General features: G+C 54.4%; 2 protein-coding genes across 5 annotated transcripts in view; one reads left to right on the forward strand and one right to left on the reverse strand.

The window, feature by feature from the left end:
• Nucleotides 1–5480, reverse strand: part of SNRPA (small nuclear ribonucleoprotein polypeptide A) — an 11259-nt gene extending 5779 nt beyond the window's left edge. Inside the window, exons 1-3 of one of the 2 annotated variants that reach the window (XM_007128103.3) lie at nucleotides 5409–5480; nucleotides 4857–4951; nucleotides 1880–2052 (exon numbers count right to left, since the gene is read on the reverse strand). In XM_007128103.3, the coding sequence (XP_007128165.1) occupies nucleotides 1880–2052; nucleotides 4857–4929 (246 nt within the window). In that variant the 5' untranslated portion in view covers nucleotides 4930–4951; nucleotides 5409–5480. Of the gene's footprint in view, nucleotides 1–1879; nucleotides 2126–4856; nucleotides 4952–5408 lie in introns of those variants that run through there. The other variant, XM_007128102.4, reaches the window with a different exon arrangement.
• A 97-nt stretch (nucleotides 5481–5577) lies between these two features.
• On the forward strand, nucleotides 5578–12912 carry ACTMAP (actin maturation protease). 3 transcript variants are annotated; one of them, XM_055082556.1, is made up of 7 exons: nucleotides 5578–6850; nucleotides 6986–7147; nucleotides 9519–9587; nucleotides 10123–10247; nucleotides 10614–10743; nucleotides 10838–10908; nucleotides 11694–12912. In XM_055082556.1, the coding sequence occupies exons 1-7, from the start codon at nucleotides 6531–6533 to the stop codon at nucleotides 12029–12031; spliced, it is 1215 nt and encodes a 404-aa protein (XP_054938531.1). In that variant the 5' UTR covers nucleotides 5578–6530; the 3' UTR covers nucleotides 12032–12912. The 3 variants fall into 3 exon arrangements, with proteins under 3 accessions (XP_054938531.1, XP_007128163.1, XP_028340177.1); XM_007128101.4 differs by lacking the exon at nucleotides 6986–7147; XM_028484376.1 differs by lacking the exons at nucleotides 6986–7147; nucleotides 10614–10743; nucleotides 11694–12912 and having other exon boundaries at nucleotides 10832–10902.
• The last annotated feature ends 534 nt before the right edge of the window (nucleotides 12913–13446 follow it).

Below are 13446 nucleotides of genomic sequence, written 5' to 3' on the forward strand. Positions count from 1 at the left end.
GGGAAGATCCCACGTGCCGCGGAGCGGCTGGGCCCGTGAGCCACGGCCGCTGAGCCTGCGCGTCCGGAGCCTGTGCTCCGCAACAGGAGAGGCCACAACAGTGAGAGCCGCGTACCGCAAAAAAAAAAAAAAAAAAAAAAGAGAGAGAGAACTGGAGAAGTTGAGAAAAACTGAAATTTTCAGAGTGTGGCCAGGAAAGACCTCAGTGAGAAAACAATGGTGTAGAGACAGAGGGAGGGAGGGAGCCACGCAGACATCTAGGGAAAAGAGCATCCTAGCAAAGGAACAGCCATCAAAGAGCTAAGGAGTGCAGGGTGTGTTCAAGGAAAAGCAAGGAGGCCAACACAGATGAAGAGGGAGAAAGCCAGGAACCATGGAGTGTTACAAGCAGGGGAGTGACGAGCTCTCACTTGTGACTCCCAAGGAGTGCTGTGGCCATGGGATGGAGAGCGGCCTGTGAGGACCAGGTGTCGGACCAGGGAAAAGGGTGGCAGCTGGGACCACATGGGTGCAGGGGAGGAGTGAGAAGAACGGGTGGAGGGTTTTGTTTGTTTGTTTTGGGGGCTTTTTGTTTTTCTTCTTTTATTTTTTTGGTAGAGGTTTTACAGGTAGAGTTGACGGGACTCACTGACAGAACTCACAGTGGCTCAGCGCTTCATATGGTCCAAGCAATGATTTCAGAGAAAAGCAGGGGAGGAGGGTCTACACAAAACGATTTACTGGTTTTAGTCCTCAAAAGTGAATTCCTGGCTGCTCCAGAGAAGCAACGGAAGATGTGGCAACTGTGGGCTCGCATACCCAGAGGCGATGACAGGCAGGAGTCAGAGCGGCCCACTCCAGAAGGAGGTGAGGGCTCCAGGCTGCCCCGCTAAACCCGGGGCCAATGTCTTCCACATGAAGTGACCTGCCTGGGACCTGCAGGCACTGACACTTCTCTCACCTCCCCAAGGGAACTGGTTCAGGGAAGCATATTACAATCAGGTGAAACTGGAAAACTGACTGAGGAACAAAGGAAAAAGCCCGAAGAACCAAAAACATCTCCCACTGATACGGCAGGAATTCTAGTTCAGGGCAGGGACTTTAAGCCACTCCTCACCTCCTGGACGGCAGTCCCCACGGCCGCCCACTTGGCCTCCTGAACATCCGTAACCCACTTCTTCCCATCCCACAGCCCCTGCCCTGGTCCTGGCCCAACCCCACCACCTGGGAGCCGACCCAGTCTCACCTTCACAACGGAACCCCATCTCCCTCCTAACCCCCCTACCCAACAGCCACAGGCGGCCCCCAAACTCTCCCTTGCTTCCCCAGCACCCTCGGAATCAAGTCCACTTTCGGGACCAACTCCAGCTCCTTAGCCTGACTTCTGACTGGCTCACCAGGCCAGGCCCTCCCACCACGTCCCACCCTTCACTCCAGCTAAGGGAACCTGACTCACTTCCTCAACTACACGTGCTCTTGGTTATCTCCAGGCCTTAGTCCACTGTCTTTCTCCCTCTCCTCCCCCAGCTACTCTTCTCCAAGTCTTACTCATCCAGAAAGGCTTCCCGGCAAACTCCCAGAATGGGTGAGAGGCCGCGCCTAAGCTCCCCCAGCTCTGTGCACTTGCCCGGTCCCAGCCCCGACCCCTCCAGGTCGTCGCCATCTGGAGGCAGGCGTGTCTCTCCAACTGCACTGTGGGCCCGAGAGGGCAGAGCTGGGCCTTCCTTGATCACTGTGTTTCCACAGCCCCAGTGCAGTGAACAGTGCATGCTGGGGACTAGCAAGAGAAACTCCCGTCCTCAATGGTCTGGACTACAGGCGACAGGAAGTCCAGGCCCATCCAGCCTGCAACAGCACCTTGCACGGGCATACACCCATACCCTCCACACCCAGTGCTCACCATGGGCTTGTCGTAGAAGGGGAAACCCTGCATGGAGCGCAGGGCATTGGTGGCGCTGCTGACCTCCTTGAAGATGACAAAGGCCTGGCCCCTCATCTTCAGGCTTCGTGATACCAGGATATCCAGGATCTGGCCAAACTGGGAGAAGATAGCGTACAGGGACTTCTTCAGCTCTGCGGTGGGGGGAGGAAAGACCCATAGGTGACTGGAGGCCTTGGTATCATGTCCTGCTTCTCGAGCTCCCCTCTGCAGAGAAGACGCAGCCCAGGAGGGAGACCATCAGTCCACTGACAACGAGTACAGAACAATACCTGCAGCAGCCTAGAACCACTCAGGTGGTCGTGCACTCCTCTGTAAGGGATCGACAGTAACAGTACCTAACCCACAATGTCGCTGTACGAGGAGCATGAGTCACACATACAAAGGACACACGGTAAATGCTCGATAATTGCAAGCACTTCTTCTCATTGTCTCCAGCACCTTGACACATGCCCCTCTGATGTGGCCCTGGCTGACTCCTACCACCTCATCTCTCCCCACACTCCACCTTCACTCCTATAGCTCCAGCCACACTGGCTTTCCTGCCCTTTCTCAGGCCCATCACAGCAACTCTGCCTCAGGACCTTTGCACTGGCTGCTCCCTCTACTAGGAGCATCCTTCTGATGTGTACATGGCCTCCTTCCATTCAACCAGGGCTCAGCAGATATGTTGCCACCTGAGGCATTCCCTGACCACCCTGTGTGAATAAGTTCCCTCTCATGTCACTCTCCCCCACTCCTGGGACCCTACCTGCTCTTCCTTCATGGCATTTCTCACCTCCTGACATCATGTTTGTTTACTTGTTGTTTAGCTCTCCTTCTGAAGAGCTACAAGCCTTCTTATTTATCACCTTATCCCCATGAGCAGTACGGTCACCAGCACACAAACCTCCAAAAGCATCTGCATGAATAAAGGTACCATTAAATGATTTATGGAAATAACTTCACTAAATTCTTACAACTACTCCATGAAGCAGCAGTTATAACTGTCTCAATTTTACTAACATGGATAGAAGCTCTCAGAGGATCTGTCACTGGGCCAGGAGGAGTGTCCCAAGGGTGCTGGGAAGACCCTGAAGAACCAGGACCAGGACAGGGACAAGGAGCCAAGTCCATCTGAACCAGTACCACCATACCTCACTAGCAAACTGCCACACCTGACAGCGACAAAAGGGTACCAGTCTTATGCAAAGAAGGTATCTGAGCTTAAGATGCTTGGTCAAAGAGACAGGAGAGGAAAGAAAACGCGGGGCAGGGTAAAGAGGGAAGCAAATAGCCAAAAATTCTGATTACATTTCTCGGCTTTGTCTCCACTCCCCATCCCCATGAACCCAGTTTGGGCTTTAGTCATTCCACTGGACTCTGGGCCTCTCCCCAGTCTCCTTTCTTGCCCACTCAAGTTCACCCTCCACAGCTGGAAAGATCTTTCACAATTAACTGCATCCCTTGCCTGGCTCCCCAAAGCCCTCAGGACAAAGTCCAACACCTCACCCAGCCCACAAGGCCCCATGAGCCAGAGTGCACCGCTCACTGGAACGTTCTCCATGAGTCATAGGCCTCTAAGTCTCAGACACACAAAACTATAGTACATGTAGTTCTCAGAATGCCCTGGGCTCTCTTTTGCCCCTGGATATTTGCATGTGCTGGTCCAGGTTAAGAACTCTCTTCCCCCACATCATAACATAAATACTACTTCTTCTACCTGTTAGGCTTTTCCAAAATGTCTCCTTTTCTATGAAACTGAATGACTACCTCTTTCTAGGTGCCCCATCTCAACCCTGACTACTGTGCCTGTGCTTCCCCAATCACGGCCCTGGCTACTCTGGGATATCACTGTCTGGTAGCAGGTCTGTCATCCCTATTGGACTGTGGCTCCATGAAACTAGGACCAGGACTGTCTCAGTCACCAGTGTGTCCCCAGCTCCACAAAGCACTGGCTGGGCATAACGTTCTAAAAGTATATGAGGGATTTACGTGGCTCGTTTTATTATCTTCAACAGCAACTTTATCAATAACGTCAAACTTAATCCCAGCGAGCTCCTTTGGTTCTCCTAACAGTTTTCTTGAGGCAATAATAAGAGCTAACACTTATCCAACACTTACTAACCGCTGAGCACCATAAAAAGAAGCTGAATGGAAGTTTAGCTAATATAATCCCCATAACACCCACACAGAGAAGATACGATTTTGCCCAGTCTTCCTATATAGAAAATGAGTGTCAACAAAAAGTGGTAACTTGCTCAAGAAAATGGAAAAGTATGTCTGATGTCAAGAATTGAGTTCTTAAGCAGGATTCCATACTGGTGGCGTCAACCACTTTTCAGTGCTGTGTGACCCTGGGCAAATCATATCACCCCTGAGTCTCAGTTTCCTAATCCGAGAAATGGGAAGAATAGGTCCTTCCTGCAGGGTTGCTGTGAAAGTTAAAAGTAACCAAGATTTATATTTACGTCACCACCTGGTACCAAGTGTTAGCCATCATTATTGTTCATTTCATTTTCATTTTGAAATGAAACATTTCATCGTGGGCTAATCACTGACCAAGACAGTTGCAGTTCTTACCCTCCTGGAGCTCACAGGCCAGTAAAGAGACAGCCCCATGACAGTCCAGAACAATCAGGGATTGAAGAGGGATGTCCAGGGTTACGGGAAGTCAGAGGCAGGCACGTGGATGGAAAAGGGAGGGGGAAGGCATCCTGGAGGAGGGGTCCTGTGAGCTGAAACCTTGAAGCATGAGTAAGTGACCAGGTTAATGTGCAAAGCGTAAGATGAACTGAGGAAATGTTAAAGGCAGAGGAAGCAGCATGTGCAAAGGCCGAGGGGTTAACTCTAACAGTTTGAGTGGACAAGGCTGAGGAAGAGACATGGATGCTGGGGACAGAAGAGGGGGCCGGCTCTTGCGGTATAGCCTGGAGTCCAGACTATCCCGAGAACTCACCATCCTTCTTGATCTTCTCGTTGAGATTGTTGATATAAATAGTGTGGTTGGGGCGGGTCTCGGGAACTGCCATGGAGTGAGTTGCTGAGGTAGGGCTGAAAGAATGAAAAAGTCCCACTCAGCCCTGGGTTTCTGCAAATCCTCCGTCCCAACGCAGGCTGTTTAGGGATCTTCCTTTCAAGAGGAAGTCAGGTAAAGCAGAGAGAAGGGAAGAGGGAAGAACAGCGCGGAAAACAATGCAAACGCTGGACACCGCTTCTCCTCCCCGCGTGGTGAGAGAAATCTCGTGAGGTTTACTACGAGTCCCAGGATGCTCTACGCGACTCAGTAGGCGAGTGTTCTAGGTGGCGATTCCCACTGGCCCACGACCTCATAGGCGGTCCAGGAAAAAAGCCCGGATGTAGAGGCAGTTAAGGAGGGAGGGACGACTTTGCAGAGCCCTGGCCTCGAGCAGGAGGAAAAGAGTTGCCCAACACAAGGCGCGGGAAGACCCGGGCCCCAAGCCCTCCACCCGCCAGGCGCCCACGGCCGCCTGCGCCCAAGGATACTCACCGAAAGAGTCTCAGCTCCCGCAAGTGGCTTCTGCTACGTTGCTGAGCGCCGACCACAAAACTTCCTCTCCTGGTCCCGCCTTTGTCTTTCTACAAGCCAATCCCTGCGCGGAAACCTGGTAGCTTGGCCAATCAGAATCCTGGGCCCAGATTTTGCCAATCAAAACGACACTTGGGTTCCCGCCTCGGCAGGAAAACTCCGCCCACCGACTGCAAGCCCTCCTCCTTTTGCGGAACCCGGGGCTACGGACCAATCAGTGAAGGCCGCGCCTCCTCTCGCGCTTCTTGCCAATCGGAACGCGGTTTTCGCGGCAGTCTCTTCGGAGGCCTTTCTTTGGAAGCCCCATCTCTCCCCAGCTGCTACGCGTTCTCTGTCACGTGATTGTTAAAGGGGCGGACACGAGTTGCGAGTTTTACCTCCGGGTTTGGGAACGGTTGTGCGCTGCGGCCGCCATTTTGCTGGAAGGGGAGGCGTGTCTTACTTCCCGACTCCGTAACCTATCCCAGTGGTGTCGCGGCTCCCCACGACCTCCGATCTATGAGCCTTCCCCTACCCACAAGACTCTTCCTGTTGCGCTCTGATTTCAGGACTTTCTCCACAACTAGGCTGTTTTCCCTGCCAGGTGTCCTTTTGACCTCTGACTCAAAGGTCAGCTCTATGGTTCCAAACTCGGGTCTGGGATGCGAAGGGGCGATCTATTCTAAATTCCCCAAGTCTTTAGCACTGGGGCCGTAAATCCCACGCTTTAGGTGCCTTGTCCCAGGTCTGCGCTTTCATGTCCTGAAATTGAACACCAGGTTTCCAAATCTAGCCAGGGATAAGGAGTTAACTCCTACTAAGTGTCACTCCCTGAGCCCTGCATCCCAACTTATACCACAAATCTGGTTCCACATTAAAGGACCCCGTTAACCCTCAGATTCCTTGTGGTTTAAGTCAGCCTCAATCCCAGCTCCCAAGGTTCCAGATTTTAGCCCTGGTTTTTTCAGTCCCACTGTTCAGCCCCCAAAATCTGGAGCTCAGTTCTAAAACCTTCAAAATCTCCATCCCTGCGACCAGCACATTTTGGAGGATCCTTCCCTCTCTCTCATTCTCGATCTTCCAACCCAAGTCGCAGACACCAAAATGATTTCTCCATGCTCTCCTTCTTTAGAGCTACCAATTCCTCCTCCCCAAAACCCTGCATCCCAGGCCCCCATAATTCCACCTCCTCCCCTACCCCCAAATCTCCCGAAATTAGCTTTTCCACCCTCTCCCTCAAGTCTCCAGACCCCTATTCCCCCACCACCCCCACTGCCGCCTCCACCCGCTACCACCAGGTTTTCTCCCCCTCACGTCTTCGGCTTGGAGAAGAGCCAGCTCCTGAAGGAGGCCTTGGAGAGGGCCGGCCCAGTCCCCAGGAGCAGAGAGGACGTGAAGAGGCTCCTGAAGCTGCACAAGAACCGGTAGGGTCCCCATGCCACCCACCCAGCCAGGGTCTCACCCAACCACTTGTCCCCAGATCACTGCTGCCATCTCCTCTTGGGGTTTCCCATTTCCTCAAGGTCAAACAGTCTCACTGCTTCGGCCCCCTTCCTTAGACCCCTTCAGTGGCGGTGTGTCTTCAGCAATGAGGAAAGCTGCCCTCACAAGAGCACCTCGTCCAGTGGGAGAGACAGATCCCTCCCACCACCAGTGACAGCCCAGAGTGGTCAGAGCCGTGAGGAGGAAGCCCGGAGGGAGTGCCCGACTGAGGCTGGGGGGTCAGTGGGGCCTGCCTGAAGGAGGGGATCCCTGAGTGCTGTTGAGCAAGTTATGCCAGGGTACGTGATGGGGAGAGTAAACAGCTTGTGCCCAGGCCCAGAGTGACATGAAGAGATGTTCTTTTCAAGGACCTGCAAATATTTCTTTATTGGGACAGAGGAGGTGGCACACGTGGGGTTTCCCAGGTAGGCAGGAGCAGAGCACACAGGGCATGGGGGGGCGGGCGTGTGAAGGAAGGTGGACTGTCCTGAGGGCACTGGGGAGCTGTGGAATGGATCTGTGCCCTGCCAGGGAGGGAGGGAGACTGCCTTCGAGGAGTAGAGTGGTGAGATTGGAGTCTAGGGACCCAGGAGGAAGCTGGAGCACCAGGAGGTCAGGCAGGAGGGGAGGGGGCAAGACTTGGGCTGGGGCTGAAGGACAAGTGACCTGCCCAGACTCAACGAAGAAACTTCCAGCTCTCTAGACAAGTTTATAATCTGCACTAAATGCCCCAACCATAGTGAGGCAAATTTTTTGTTTGTTTTTTGTTTTGGTTGTGCTGCGCAGCTTTCAGGATCTTAATTCCCTGACCAGAGATCGAACCTGTGCCCCCTGCAATGGAAGTGCAGAGAGTCCTAACCACTGGACCACCCGGGAATTCCCCCATAATGAGGCAGATTTAATAATGCAAGTAACAACTACCTGTTATATGCCAGGTGCTGTTCTAAGTGTTTTTAGTTATTAATTTAACCTCAGCAATTCCATGAGACAGGAACTATTTATTTTTTAATTGAAGTATAGTTGATTTACAATGTCGTGTTAGTTTCAGGTGTACAGCACAGTGATTCAGATATATACATATGTAAAAACATACATATATACGTCTGTATACATTCTTTTTCAGATTCTTTGCCCTCATAGGTTATTACAAAATATTGACTATATAGTTCGCTGTGCTATACAGTAGATCCTTGTGGTCCCGTAGGTCTTACTTTATAGACAGTAGTGTGCATCTGTTAATTCCAAAATCCTAATTTATCCCTCCCCCTGCAAGATAGGAACTATTATTATCCCATTTTCGACATGAGGAAACTGAGGCTCCTAGAGGTGAAGTCACTTAGCTACAGTGCTTAGTAGAGGAAGGGCATGGCACTGGGGCTCCCTGCTTTGAACCACTGTGCTGTGATAATCATCTCCTCTCATCAGGAAGGTGCCCCCCTCAGCCTTACTCTTTCACTGGCTTTGGGATAGAAATCTAAGCACATTGCCCGGCACCTCCTGAGCCCTGGTGGGGGAGAGGGGGGAGGGGTTGGGAATCACCAAAATATTCTGAGTGGCCTCCCCAAGAGTGGGGCTGGTGAAGCCTGTGAGGAGTCTATCAAGGTGATCTCTTAGGCCTGGAGCAGTTGTTACCTGGTTTTGCTCAAGGCTGAGTGGAAGGGATTCCCACCTTATCTAACTGCCTGAAAAACAGGTTTGAGAGGGGAAAAGCATTCCGAGTTTGGGTATTGATAAAATAAAATTCATATTTTATGGCAAGACGAGAGAATTTTAAACATGAAATTTTTCTTTGCCCATTGGGGCCTCCTCCCTCCCATTTAGCGTGTATTGTGCGTTTGCATTAACCAGACCTCCTTAGGGGATAACATTTCTTCTTGATCTCATCAAGGGTCACAACTCCTTAGGAGACAGCTTTCCTTCTTAATTTTGTTAAGGGATCGCAATGACCCATGACCCATAACTTGCTTTGTACTTGTAGGTCTGGATTGAGTAAACTGTCAATAATATGGCATTTGACGTATAACCAACCCTTTGTCTCAAAAACATATATAACTGTGTTTTGATCTCTCACAGGCGGAACTTATATATAACTGTGTTTTGATCTCTCACAGGCGGAACTTATATATAACTGTGTTTTGATCTCTCACGGGCGGAACAGTCCTCAGAGCTTTCTGAGAGACTGTCTCCCAGGTTATAATCCTCAGGTTGGCTCGAATAAAATTTTCTCTTTCTTTCTTAGATTGACTATTGATTAATTTTTTCATCCATGGTGTAGAGACACCCCTTCTATAATTTAATCCCTCTGGCTCCTAGTTGCAAAGCTTTGGCGCGTCTGCTCTTTGCGCCTTCGGTAACTGAGAGAAAGAGCAGGGAGCAGCAGGCAGAAGGATGGTTCCCACTGAGCAGATGAGGAAACTGAGGCTGGGGAGGGGAGGAGTCTCAACAGGGATGAAGGAAGTCTGACCCAGCCAAGAGCGGCCCTCGGGCCTCAGGGCAGCTGGGCCCATGTTCCTTCCCTTCACCATCCCTGACACCCCACTCCCAGCCAGCCCTCGATGGGGGGACCCTAGGAGCTGGTTCCCGCATGACCTGAATGCGACTGTGATTCAGTTTCAGAAGTGACCTGCAGTGGATCCTCTTCTGTGCTGACCTGCCCTCCCTCATCCAAGAAGGCCCTCAGTACGTGCCCTAATCCGGGACCCCAACCCCTTGGCCGGCCGTGCGTTCTGAGCCTCTGCCCTCACCAGGCTTTGTGAGGACTGACCCAGGAGTGTGGGAAGAGTGGGTTCATGCCAGGCAGCCTGGGGAGAAGGAGGAGGCCGAGGAGGGGCGGGAGAGGGGGAACCTACCAGGTGAGGGTCCTGGGTGCATGCGCAGTAAACAGTTGGAACGAATAAGCAAGTGAACAAACGAACCTGCTCCATTATCTCTGACTCCACCTTGGCACCTCCTCCTCCTAGAAGCCCAGGTGACATCTCTCCCTACCCTCCCACCCACCCCTCCCACCCACACCCCCAGCCCTCCAGCTCTGGTTCAGGCCTTGGCCAGCCTCTGTCCCAGGAGGGGGAGTCAGGTCTCCCCACTTGGCCTGGGAGAGGAGAAGGGAATTCCCTCAGGGTGGCCAACCTGTTCCCCACACTCCCGTTTCCAGGCGAGAGGGGGCCCAGGAAAGACACGAGTTAGGGGTTGGGGGGCTGGGCCTGTGTCTCCCCAGGTGCGGGCTGGTGGCCTTGTGGATGGCAGGCGCTCTCCTGGCGCCCCTCAGCGGCACCCCCCTGGAGAGACTGGTGCAGGTGGCCATGGAGAGAGGTTACACGGCCCAGGGGGAGATGTTCTCAGGTAGGTTGGGTGTGGAAGGGATTCAAGCCAGGTGTTCTGCAGGAGGGGACTGGAGAGCTTTGCTAGGACACACCGGGCACATAAGGGGGCTTTGTTCCATTCTTTGGGCCCTTGTCCCCCCCCAGTAGAGCAGAGTGTCACAGGGTGGACTCTGGAGCCAGGCCACCTGGGGTTTCCATCCCAGCTCTGCCATTTCCTACTGTGTGGCCATGGACAAGCAGCTAACCCTCTCTGTCCCTCATTTTCTGCTTTCGTTCAAAGAGGTGATGGTCAAGGCAAGAGTTATAGGCGTTGATTCCCGAAAGCCTTTGGCATGTTGCCAGGCACACAGCGATCGCTCTTTCTGTGTCTCCTCTGTCCCTGCAGTGACTGACATGGGCAGGCTGGCCCAAGAGGCACTGGGCTGCCAGGCAGAGGTGCTCTACGGCGGCCTGGGTGCTCCCAACAGAGACCACGTCCTGCAGCACCTTGTCACCGGACATCCCCTGCTTATCCCGTATCCCAGGGCCAGGAAGGGAGCAGCAGGGCAGGGGTGGAGACGGGTGGGTCCCAGGGCCACACCACAGCTTTGGCCTTAACCCCAGCGCCAGCTATGACGAGGACTTCAACCACGAGCCGTGTCAGAGGAAGGGCCACAAGGCCCACTGGGCAGTGAGTGCAGGTGGGTCCCCCCTCCCATGCCCTGTGCCCTCACCCTGGATCTCCCCAGCCCCGTCTCCCCTCCTCACATTCTTACCCTCGCACTGGCACCTCCCCACTACCCAAGGCAGGAACCAGGGTTGGGCCGTCCCTGTCCCTACAGGGTACTTAGCAGGGACCTGGCCAGCAACAGGTACTTCAGTGTCCGCCAGTCAGGGTCTTCCACAAACAGAAACTCAGGGTGCAGACAAGGATCAGACAGTCTGGGCTGCAGACTTGGTCCGGCCACTTCTAGGCTCTGTGACTCTGGGCCTCCATTGCCCTATATCTGGAGATCAAGGCGACGGTAGCACCCACATCATAGGCAGAGGACGTAAAACTCTTGGTGCCTCAGTAAGTGTTAGCTGCGGTCAGCATCCTCGTCCCCGCACCTGCCTGAGAGAGGGCCAGAGCTGCACGTCAGGTGGCCTGGATGGAGGCTCCCTTGTGTGCATGCCTCTCTGAGCATTGCTCTTCGGGACAGCCGGTGACGACTAGGTGACGATGTTTGCACTGTTCAGTGCCACCTGGGCACCTCCCTGTGCTGACAGGCTGTTGGAGGCCGGACTTAAGATGCCTGCAGCTCTAGAGCCCAACACCATGGGTCTAAGTCCCTGCCCAGCTGTCTGCCTACCGGCCCGTGCTGACCTCTCTGTGACAGTGTGGGGATGGAGGCAGCACCTACCCTGGAGGGCTGTGGTGGGACTCGGAGCCCCAGCCCCTCGTCAGGGCTCAGCTCCCACTCACAGCCTCCCTCTCTCCTCCCAGGGGTCCTGCTGGGTGTGCAGGGTGTGCCCAGCCTCGGCTACGAGGAGGACCCTGAGCTGCCAGGCCTGTTCCACCCAGCACCCGGCACGCCCCGCCCGCCACCATCCCTGCCAGAGGAAGGCTCCCCAGGAGCCGTCTACCTTCTCGCCAAGCAGGGCAAGAGTTGGCACTACCAGCTGTGGGACTACGAGCAAGTCCGGGACAGCAACCTGCAGCTGACGGACTTCTCGCCCTCTCGGGCCGCCGACGGCCGGGAGTACGTGGTGCCTGTCGGCGGGGTGCAGGCCGGCCTCTGCGGCCAGGCCCTGCTCCTCCGACCACAGGACTCTGGCCGCTAGCCTGCTGCAGCCCCGAGCCGGGGTGACGGGGCGCAGCCACAGCTCAGCTGTGTCACCATTCGCAGAGTGCCCCATCTTCTCCTCTGTACGACAGCCTGGGGGCTTGGGCTGGATCTCTGAGGACCTCCAACCAGAGATCCTTCGTGCAGGGTCACCCCCGAATCCATCCAGTCCCGATCCTGGGCCTCAGCTCCCCCAAGTCCGTCCCCCAGTATTGAGCACCTACTCTGGGCTGGGGTTATAGCCAACAGCCCCACAGACAAGCTCCCTCTCTGCAAGAGAGACTGACAACCGCTCAGACCCCAGGGCTTGTCCACCCCACCTCAGTGTTGCAGCCACCCGTTTCTGGCTGCTGTCCACCCTCTCTCTGGACCCCTTGCTGCTTCCCAGTGTCTGTCCACGTGGAGCCAGGGAAGCCTTTTGAAACGCAAACCAGGGACTTCCCTGGCGGTCCGGTGTTTAGGACTCCGTGCTTCCACCGCAGGGGGTACAGTTCGATCCCTGGTTGGGGGCGGGCAACTTGAGACCCTGCATGCCACGCGGTGCAGCCAAAAAACAAAACACAAACCGGTCTCAGCACTCCCCTCCAGAGAAGCTTCCAGCACCACCTCGATACTTCTTGCAGGGCAGGGACTAAACCCACCCCGCCCCAGGTCACCTCCCTTACCCCAGGCTGTTCTTCCTCACGCTTTCTGCCACCCGCCAGGCATAGTGGCCTCTCAGGTGCCTAGGTTGTCCTGTCTCCCCCACCCCCCCCAGCCCTGTGTTACAGATAATTCTGGAACTGCTCTACCCTGGCTCCTTGTCACTTCCTCTGGGAAGACTCCCTCTGGCTGAGCACCTCCTCCGCCTTGTGTTCTCCTGATTTAAAAACAAAAGCAAAAGCCTCTAAGACTAGTTATTTGTGCCGACCCCTTTACCCCCGTTAACTCATCAAATCCTCCAATCCTGTAAGGAAGGTACTAGACCCTCCCTGTTTGACAGATGGAGAGACTGAGGCCTGAAGAAGTGCAGTCACTGGCCTAAGGCCCCATGGCTGGCCGGCGGCAGGGCCGGGCTCAAGCCAGGCAGAGTGTACCTACACAGATGGGGGAGGGGGCACAGGGAAAGAGGGAGAGCGTTTAAGGGATGCCTATTGCATCTGTTCAGAAAGGGGAGGAACAGATCTGTCTTGGTCGCTGCTGTGTCCCCCGTGCCCAACAAAGGGTTTTATTAGAAACTACAGTGTAGTGTTTCTCACCCACCCCAGCCCTGACACCCTGGCTGGCGCTATATCTGGTGCACTGTCCTGAGAGCCCTGGAGGACAGGGCTTGGAGTTGTCTTGGTCACCCCTGTGTCCCCTGCACGGAGCCAGGCACAAGAGTAGCAACTCAGTGAGGCGGATGAATGCACCCGCCCACTCTGAGCCTGCCTC

The sequence above is a fragment of the Physeter macrocephalus genome, unplaced genomic scaffold, assembly GCF_002837175.3.
Source record: "Physeter macrocephalus isolate SW-GA unplaced genomic scaffold, ASM283717v5 random_193, whole genome shotgun sequence".
NCBI lineage: Eukaryota > Metazoa > Chordata > Mammalia > Artiodactyla > Physeteridae > Physeter > Physeter macrocephalus.

Coding starts and splice junctions, on each gene's coding strand:
- ACTMAP (XM_055082556.1), top strand. CDS start 6,531: ATGATTTCTCCATGCTCTCCTTCTTTAGAGCTACCAATTCCTCCTCCC. Junction 9,588..10,122: donor CTCATCCAAGAAGGCCCTCA/GTACGTGCCCTA, acceptor GTGTCTCCCCAG/GTGCGGGCTGGTGGCCTTGT. Junction 10,909..11,693: donor CCACTGGGCAGTGAGTGCAG/GTGGGTCCCCCC, acceptor CTCTCCTCCCAG/GGGTCCTGCTGGGTGTGCAG.